The 10,000-nt window shown below is 35.0% G+C and overlaps 2 protein-coding genes across 2 annotated transcripts in view; both read left to right on the top strand.

Annotated features, from left to right (window-relative positions):
• On the top strand, positions 283 to 1,592 carry LOC109835379 (protein FAR1-RELATED SEQUENCE 5-like). The gene is made up of 2 exons (XM_020403356.1): positions 283 to 863; positions 944 to 1,592. Exons 1-2 carry the CDS (start codon positions 325 to 327, stop codon positions 1,590 to 1,592), a joined length of 1,188 nt encoding a protein of 395 aa, XP_020258945.1. The 5' UTR covers positions 283 to 324.
• The window catches only part of LOC109834413 (splicing factor U2af large subunit B-like), a 19,411-nt gene continuing 16,510 nt past the window's right edge, over positions 7,100 to 10,000 (top strand). Inside the window, 2 exon segments of the mRNA XM_020402427.1 lie at positions 7,100 to 7,380; positions 9,839 to 10,000. Of these exon segments, the coding sequence (XP_020258016.1) occupies positions 7,249 to 7,380; positions 9,839 to 10,000 (294 nt within the window). The 5' untranslated portion in view covers positions 7,100 to 7,248.

Here is a 10,000-nt window from a genome sequence, read left to right as displayed (position 1 = left end):
GGATAACTTGGGCACTGAAGCTAATGAAGTAAACTTGGACGACGATGATTTGATATATACTCCTCAAGTTTCAGATGAGTTGAGGCCAAAAAAAGGGCAAGAATTTGACACAATAGATGATGTTTTGACATTCTATAATGCTTATGCTAAAGCAGCTGGGTTTAGTGTAAGGTCTTGGACTACTCAGAAAGAGCCGAAAAATACATTGTTACTGTTTTTAATGAGGAGCACAGTCACCCATTATCAACACCATCAAAGATTCATCTTTTAAGATCCCATCGTAACGTTTCAGCCGCAACAAAGTCTCTAACTAAACAGTTATCCATGGTGAATATACCTCAGCATCAACAATTCAGTTTTCTTGGAGTACAATCAGGAGGTATAGAAAATATAGGGTGCACTCAAAGAGATTTGTATAATCATGAAAGGGATATACGGGCTGATTTGAAGGGGCATGATGGTGAAATGTTTTATGAATATTTAAAATTAGAACAAGGAAAGAATCCCGCATTTACTTTTCAAATTGAGGCCGATGAGGAACAAAAGATTACTCGTTGTTTTTGGTCCGATGCAAGATCAAGGCGGGCTTACAAATTTTTCGGTGATGTTGTAATCTTTGATACTACTTACAACACTAATCGCTATGGCCTTATATTTGCACCAATAATGGGGGTTAACAATCATGGTCAAACAATTATTTTTGCTTGTGGATTTTTGAATCATGAGAGCGTTGATGATTTTGTGTGGTTATTTAATCAATTTTTGGAAAGTATGCCTGGTGGTGCCCCGAAGATGATTATTACCGATCAAGACCCAGCGATGACTAAGGCATTCCCTCTTGTTCTTCCAAATACTTTTCACAGGTATTATAGTTTGTGTATATTATTAAAAATATTTATATGCATAGTCTTTTTTTTAACACTTTATTTAATTTTTTTGACAGGTATTGTAGTTGGCATATATTAATGAAGTTTTCTGAGAAAATTGATGCAGTGAAGTATAGTATTTATAAAAGTGAGTTCTCGGCTTGCATTTGGAAATCAGAGACTCCTGAAGAGTTTGATTTACAATGGGAAAGTTTGATTAAGAAAAGTGGGTTAGAAGGAAACAAGTGGTTGCAAGACCAATATGAACTTCGGTCAAGATGGATTCCCGCATATGTTAATCACATTTTCTCAGCAGACATGTCAAGTAGCCAACGAGCAGAAAGTGGACATGCATTCTTCAAGAAATTTGTTTCGAAGAATAATTCATTGGTGGATTTTATAATACAGTTTGGCAGGGGACTAGTGCGCCAACGTCACGAGGAGTTGATGGCCGATCACAAAGACTTGATTGAGAAACCTAAACTTAGAATAAATCATGACTTTTTGGAGCAAATGGTTGATATTTACACTAATGAGATGTATTTCAAGTTTGAGGCTGAAGTGTGTGACAGCTTTAACTACAAGTTGCAGTTTGTTAGGGAAACCGACAATCGCCGTGTGTATCAAATTCAAAGAAAGAAGCTCGCAACAAGCAAAGTCCGCGAAATCGTATATGACAAGGACTTGGATTTGGTTTCTTATAGTTGTAAAAAGTTTGATATTTGATGAAAATTGATGCTGAAATATTGCCCGATAAATACATCTTAAAGAGGTGGACTAAGTCTGCAAAATCGGGGACAGTGTATGATGATAAAGGCATGCAGATAAGCCCTGACAATTCTTATCTTTTAACACGGAGTCAATTTATCCAATCATCTTTGGAATTAGTTGACAAGTCCCTTGTATGTGAAGAAACGAGGAAGATGTTTACCGATGGAGTGCGTATCATTAATGAGCAAATTGAACAATTCATTAGTAGCCACATGGTTAGTGGCCGCACGGTTGCAAAGAGCTTCACCGAGAAAAAAAATCAAATGAGTAGTAATTTAATGGATGATGGTACTAGTGTGCAGGATTCTTGTACTTTTCAAAATAGTTTCAATGAACCCGATCAAGTGCGAACAAAAGGGTGCGGCAAAAGGTTGAAAGGAGGAAAAGAGAAAGCAATGGCTAGAGCAAAAAATAAAAAAGATAGACGTTGCCACGGGTGTGGTAAAGTAGGCCAATCACATGATAAGCGAAATTGTCCGACACTCACAAATCCGTAAGTAGAAATTCCTTTATTATTTAAGCATTTCTTATTCTTCACCTTCTAATATCCCCTTGGTGTATACATATATTTTTTCATTATAATGTAGGTCTTCTACATGCGGTGATACAACTAATATCCCCTTGGTGTATACATATATTTTTTCATTATAATGTAGGTCTTCTACATGCGGTGATACAATTTGGCAAGAGGGTAATGGGTCATCAAGTGAAGATGGGGATGATGTGCTCATATGAAGACGATCTTCATCTGAATCTCGTTTTAATGTATGTTATCTTATTGGAGCTAATGCTGATAATCTGATTAATTTTTATGCTCTTTCTGAAGATGGGGTTGGCATTTCGCATGTTAAGGGGGTATTCTGTGAAAATTTCCCTTATTTTCTGTTATTCCTCATTATTTTCTGAGTGCTTAATTTGTATTAGTTTTCCTGTTTGAACTAATGTATTGACTTTGTATGTTGTCATTCTCAGGAACATGGAGGACACAAAAATTCGGATTTGAAGTTGACAAAATCTTTGTGCTGTTGTGTTTTGTATGTTGTAAAAGACAAGTTATCTTTTGCAGTTGTGTTTTGAAGTTGTGTTTTGTATGTTGTAAAGGACAAGTTATCTTGTGCAGTTGTGTTTTGAAGTTGTGTTTTGTATGTTGTAAGATGCAGTTTTAAGAGAGACTATTTTCTTCAATTGTAGGGCACGAAGATCAGAAAATTAATGCACAGTTCTCTTATGAATATGTCATGTTGATAATTTGAGATCTTAATGAATATGTCATGTTGATAATCAGTGATGTACTATGTATCTGAGATCAATATTACATATTAGAGTATCATTGTTAATGAACAAATTTTTAGTGATTCCCACAGAAAGGAACGAGCAATTGTCTCCAAACAAGGAAAAAAGGAGTCATTTATGGGATGTCCGAAGAGCTAATGTCAACACTCATCACAATGGGGTCATCGCATGTCAACAATAACAAAGAGTAAATGAGAAGAGGTATAACAACATTTGGCACATTTATAGACAATAATATTTCTTTTCCCTTGTTTGAAACTTAAGAAAGAAAGAGCTGAGAATTGTAACTGAAATAGACAAGTTACAACTGATCTACGCTTTTAGCTGTCCTTTGCACACTGTCAAGTCGGAGATGGCATAAAAAAGGAACTCGATTCATTTACTCATTGTGATGCCAAGTTTGTGTTGGTTGATCTATTCTTAAATGTCTAATAGCTGCCTGGAGCTTAATCAAGAATTTTGTAGCTGCTTGCATTTCCACCTTTGGTTTAACTTGAACCTTACACACATGCCATATCTTAACCAATATCTCTAATAGATCGTATATTACTATCCATAACTCCATTTCATCAAATAGAAACATGTCGATGTTGTATTTATCTCTTATACAATATTACACACATGCCATAATCAGTTTATCACAATGCTATGATCTTATGAAGCTATCTCATATACACCAACACAAGGCCAGGATGTGGATCTGTTGAGTGTTAGTTTCCAGGCAATTTATCTCTTTTCTTTCACCGACATCGCACATGTCCATACATCAGTTCAGAAGGGACTTTAGCAACTTAGCAAATTTTGAACAAATTTTGAAAACAGACCCATCAAATACCTGTTACAAAAATATTATGTCACATCTTAGCAAGATAGGATATTCGAACAAATTTTGAAAACAGACCCATCAAATACCTGTTACAAAAATATTCTTAAAAGATGACATGTTCTGAAAATATATGTTCTGCTTAAATATGTTCTGAAAAATGACAAGTCCAAAATATAAGATGCATAAATATTACATCACATAACTTACAAATCCCATCGCAAACCCTTTACAATGGAAAAGCTAACAAATATTGCAACGATACATGCTACAAACACAAATATTGTAAACATCCGACGTCTTTTCTTTCCAACATCCGCGATTTTTAAAGATTTTCCTTGTTTAAAACAAACATACTCCTTCCTTTTTATTTCACTACTTCCCGACTCTTTCTGAGTAGACCAAGACCTTACACTAAACCCAGCTGCTTTAGCATAAGCATTATAGAATGTCAAAACATCATCTATTGTGTCAAATTCTTGTCTTTTTTTTGGCCTCAACTCATCTGAAACTTGAGGAGTATATATCAAATCATCGTCGTCCCAGTTTACTTCATTAGCTTCAGTGCCCAAGTTATCCATTCTGTAATTAACCATGTTAAAAATATATGCAGATTAAGATGCAGCAAGTATTGCATACTAACAGGTTTAATAATCAAGGTGCCCCTAGCAATAAAATATTTTTCGTAATAGAAAGATACAGGTGTATGGGGGGAATTTACAAATGATCCTATCACTGTAAGAAATAAATGAAATCATTTGAAAGCATTTAGACCATAAGCCATAGTGTTAAGTTTCAATGTGATCGGCCAGTTTGCATTTCTCAATACTTTTAACACAAGTAGCTAGGTCTGAAAGCATTATGGGCTATGTATTTGGACAGATCTAACTGTACGCAAGGAAAGGGCAAAATCATGCGATGATTCAGTTTCTAAGCAGATTGACGAGAAAATCTGGTGAGTACAAGACTGATACTGAGCACAAAATACAAATATCCCAGGCACAAGACATACGAGAAAATAACCAGCATACGAGAAAATAACCAGATCGAGGAGCAAAATCATGCGATGATTCAGTTTCTAAGCATTCTTTGTGTAGTTAAATATCAATTAAAGGAAGAAACTGCTTACAAGTTGGCTCGCGGAGATCAAGGAGAAAAATTGCTGACGTTCTTCGACGGCGAGGACGCGGAGGAGGAGCTGACGATCGCCGATGCTTGATTCGACGTCGAGGTCTTGACCGATCGGCGTCGCTGTTGTCTCGTCGGAAGGGATTGGGGACGATTTGGGGTTTTTTTGGTGAGGAAGGGTTTGGGAACGAATTAGGGGTTTTTTTGTGAGGAGTTTGGGATTTTTTGAAACGAAAATGAAATCTGCTCGAGCCTGATCAATTTTGTCGTTGATAATTTTCCAAAAAACCCCTGGAACGGAGCTCGAGACGAGACAGAGCAGAATGCGCGCCGATTTGCAAAACAACCCCTGCTACGCTGATCGAGCCGAGATCACGTGGATGCGGACGAATTTAACAAAAAAACCCTCGCTTTCCCACCAACCCAGCAGATGCGTACGCATCAGTCCGCACCAGAAACTCTTTCCTAAGATAAATCATCTCAATTAAAAATAAAATGAGTTGGGCATAGGTAACGTTAAAGGTTAGGATGATTGACACATGTCGTGTTTCTGCAATACCTATTTTGGAGAAGGCAGATAAGTAAGAATGACTAACATATTATGTTTCGGCAATAATGATGATGAATATGAATCCTATAAAATTGTCCTGCACTGTGTGGGACAGTCTGAACTGTTGATATCTTATGAAGAGGGGCATTTTGATATTTTATTGTCGCTATAGAGCACTTATCACAACTCTGTGCGATGTTGTCATAAAAAACACACTCAGTAATAAAGCATAAAGTGAATCTATTATTTGTATATTTTCACTTTTCACTTCTATAATCGAGTCCATAGTTGGAGATTGGCGCATTGTAAGAGGGTGTTTGTTTCAAACTCTATGGTACTGTTTGGCAAAGGGTTAAGTGAGGGGTTAAGGAAATTTAACCCTTTCTTAACCTGCCAAACACAATAAATCTATATAAGAGTTAAAGTGAGTTAACCCTTCATAATTTGCCAAACATAAAAAATATAGAAGGGTTAAGTTAACCCCTCTAGAGGGGTTTAAATGAGTTAACCTCTCAAAATGAGGGATTTACTAATACTCCTATTTAGATGGAATAAGAGTTAACCCTTCTAGCCCCGTTTGGCAAAGGGTTAATGAAGAGGGGTTAAAGAGAAGGATTAATATACTTAGCCCATTTGATAATCCGAAGGACTAAATTATTAACCAGTTAAATAAGTTTTTTTTAGCCCTTATGATCAGTTTTAGTGTTTGGGAATAACAATGATTTTGACTATTTTCTTTATAATTAGAAGTGTTAACTCTTATTCCATCTAAATAGGAGTATTAGTAAACCCCTCATTTTGAGGGGTTAACTCATTTTAACCCCTCTAGAGGGGTTAACTTAACCCTTCTATATTTTTTATGTTTGGCAAATTATGGAGGGTTAACTCACTTTAACCCTTATATAGATTTGTTGTGTTTGGCAGGTTAAGAAGGGTTAAGTCTCCTTAACCCCTCTCTTAACCCTTTGCCAAACGGTACCTCTAATTATAAAGAAAATAGTCAAAATCATTGTTATTCCCAAACACTAAAACTGATCATAAGGGCTAAAATAAAACTTATTTAACGGGTTAATAATTTAGTCTTTCGGATTATCAAATGGGCTAAGTACATTAATCATTCTCTTTAACCCCTCTTCATTAACCCTTTGCCAAACGTGGCCTATAATTTTAGGATATGGATTTCACCATGGGATTTGAAATTTATAGGTTTTAACATGGGTTGAGATTTCTAAAATGTTATTTGTTTCATCTATATTTTGGGATAAGTAATCATATAATTTGTATTTTGTTTGTTTCAAACTCAAATTGTAGCATTACAAATTATAGAATTTGAAATCTAGTCTAAATTCTCTCTCAAAGAGGGGATTTCACAAATGCTATAATATATTAGTTTTTTTATTATTTGGGTATTCAATATCCCAAATTTATTTTGAATCAAACAAATGTTATAAAATCCATAAACTCAAAAAAACCCACCTTTTCATCCTAGAATTTATAATCCATCCTATATCCAACAAAAAAAAAAAAAATTGAAACAAACACCCTAAAGGAATTGCACATGGGTCGGGTGCAAATCGTGTTATGGGGACGTCTTACATCTACCCTGGGATATTATTGGGTACAGGCAGATTGCAAATCGGATCAGAAGGTCCACCGACTCATACGGATCTTTCTATTCGCACCCGCATACAATTAATTAGTTAGATTTCAATCGATCTTAAAAAAAAAAAAAAACACAGAGAGGCGACGGAAGTGATCGCGGGAAAAACCCTAACCCTAATCTCCACGTTGTGAGCGGAAGCGGAGGGAGGCGAAGGATGACGGAGTACGAAGAGAGATACAAAGGGAACGGAGACGGCTACGCCAACAACGACGACGACGAAGCCGCTTCTCCTCCTCTTCATCAGAGAAGCAGCGGATTCGATGACATGAGCGATTCTAGATCTCAGGTGCTATTCTCCGTAAATCTATTCAATTTCTTGTGCTTTCCCTTAAATTGAAGAAGGATTTAAAGAATTTGCTAATTCAATGGGAATTTAGGGTTTGGTGAAGTTTGTATTTAATTGATATTCGAAGGCAGTGAAAGTTGGGTAGTTGAATTGTTTAAAGTAGTTTACTCCGATAAATTTGAAGGATATCATGGATTTTCTGGTGCCATGTATTCTTGACATTTTGAAGGAAAATTGCTATAAATTGGTGGAAAATTGGTATTTAATCTAGGGCATTTTCTCCCTTTATTTGAAGAATATTTTAACACTTCGATAATTCAATTGGTAGGGCCTGGCAGTATGGTTCTAAGGTATATTTGAAGGTAGTTAAGGGTTTGTCAGGGTTTTACATGATGCAATAATCAATGTTTTTAGAATTCACTTGCAAATATTTGAAGGTCTTCTAGGGTTCCCATCAGTTATTTTATTTTTTATTTATTAAAAAGTATGTTTGTGAAAGGTTGGATTGTTCAATTTAGTTTACTCTGGCAAATTTTAAAAAATTAATAGAATTTCAGGCGCCACATATTACTTGACAATTTCAAGGAAAATTGCATAAATTGCTTCTAAATTGGTATTACTGCGAAGTTGTTATTTTAATAGTAAATATTTGTTATATAGTTACTGGATCTTGAATGTTTTTTTAAAGGATTATTAAGGTTCAAATTCTAGATTGATGAAAATTATATATTGGATGTTGAAAATCCTTGTCATTGGGGAATTTGGTATAGGGTAGGTCATATATATGCATACATGTATGTAGATAATACGCGCGCGGCGTGCCCCTATGTATATATCAAGTAATAAAAAGTTAGTTGTCTTAATAAGGTTTTTGAAATTTAGAGTTGACGACTAGTGGTTGAATATTTGGAGTACCTTTTGGGCTTCTGTTCATAAACATTGGATTTTGGTATGTGTGTGTGTGTGTATGTGTGTGTATATGTGTGTGTGTATGTATATGTATATGTGTGTGTGTGTGTGTGTGTGTGTGTGTGTGTGTGTGTGTGTGTGTGTGTGTGTGTGTGTGTGTGTGTGTGTGTGTGTGTGTGTGTGTATATATATATATATATATATATATATACATATACATATATAGTTTCTGGTGAAGGTTTATCATGGCTTTGAAAAGTTTCCTCTCTAATGATATATATATATATATATGTATATATATATATATATATATATATATATACATATACATATATAGTTTCTGGTGAAGGTTTATCATGGCTTTGAAAAGTTTCCTCTCTAATGTATTATCTGTCTATTAATGGTTATTCTCAGTTTAGCTACTTGTGAATATGCATCAAGGTTCTTGGACATAGTGTTAGTACTTTATTGATATTTACAGAGTTCCATATGTCTTAAGACATCTTGATCATTTTATGTAGCAAATTTTGCTGCATTGCCCTTTCTGATTCTGTTCATAGAAATTCCATCTCTTAATTTTTTTGTTTCTAACTATCAGGAATAAGTTAATTATTCAATTAAATTAGCTTTTATTACTTTACTACATTGGCTTACTATGTTATGCCAATGCAGTCTCTGAAAAATTTCGAAGGAGAATTTTGATAATTTTTCTTAGAATACTATTCGATAGAAAATTAAAGTTTCACAGATCCTGCCAAATTATCTTGCTGTCAAAGATTGATCACCTGTGTTCCGTGTTTATTGCTATTTTTCCTTTAGAAATATAGAATTCATGATGGCTATGGTTGTATTTTTTAGTATTCTCTGCTCTTCTTTGTAATATCCATTTTATTTCAAGCTTATTTGTTTTATTAGTTATTGGTGATAAGTTTGTTGATTGCAACTTTTTATTATCTTCAGATGCTTATTAGACTAATATATGTTTATGTATGTATCGATGATTTATGTTTCTTTCCTCAAAGAATTTATGTTGCACACAAGGCAAGTCTCCAGTTTTCATTGTTTTATGACTTTATTTTACTGACTTTGCCAGTAAGGTTTAACTTTAATACTATTTTCATGGTTGCTATAGTTTCTATGAGAGGTAATAAGATTCAGCAATTCTACTAGTTAAAATACTATTTTGAAACTAGGGATATTTAAAGGATTTCAAAGCAGACATTTCTTTTTTTTGAGGTATAGGATTTTGTTTCGGAAAATTTTGTTCCATGTCTCGCTTGTTCTCACAATTCCTTGCAGTTGTTAATTGGGTATGCTCAGTGATGTAGATTTGGAAAATCTCATTTTCTAATTTTTACTTATTCTTCATGAGCATATAATGGGCCGTCATGAAGGACAATATGATCAGAATTGTTTCATTTTTTTTTCTCATGTGAAAGATCTGCTGTTATTCAGTCTGTTCATTGGTACATTATTTTTATGGTCATCATACAATGATATGGAAATTGCTTGTCTTCAAGTCCTCACTTGCTCCTCTGTGCAATTGTAGTATGATTCTCATGGTTACGAAAGAGGGTCTTCAAAGAGCAGAGACAGGGAAAGGGAGAAGCAAAGGGACCGTGCTAGGGATAGAGATCGTGAGAGGGATGGGGATCGAGATAAAGACAGGGACCGCGGCAGGGATAGGGACCGGGATCGTGATCGTCATCAC

Source organism: Asparagus officinalis, chromosome 3 (genome assembly GCF_001876935.1).
Source record: "Asparagus officinalis chromosome 3, Aspof.V1, whole genome shotgun sequence".
NCBI classification, from domain to species: Eukaryota; Viridiplantae; Streptophyta; class Magnoliopsida; order Asparagales; family Asparagaceae; genus Asparagus; species Asparagus officinalis.
Note: the sequence above shows the minus strand (reverse complement) of the source record. Positions and strands in the feature narration are given on the sequence as shown.

What these genes read in the sequence shown, in the direction of transcription:
- LOC109835379 (XM_020403356.1), top strand. Translation starts at nt 325, where the DNA reads ATGGTGAATATACCTCAGCATCAACAATTCAGTTTTCTTGGAGTACAA. An exon ending in CTTCCAAATACTTTTCACAG is followed by an intron (nt 864 to 943) that starts GTATTATAGTTT and finishes TTTTTTTGACAG; the next exon opens with GTATTGTAGTTGGCATATAT.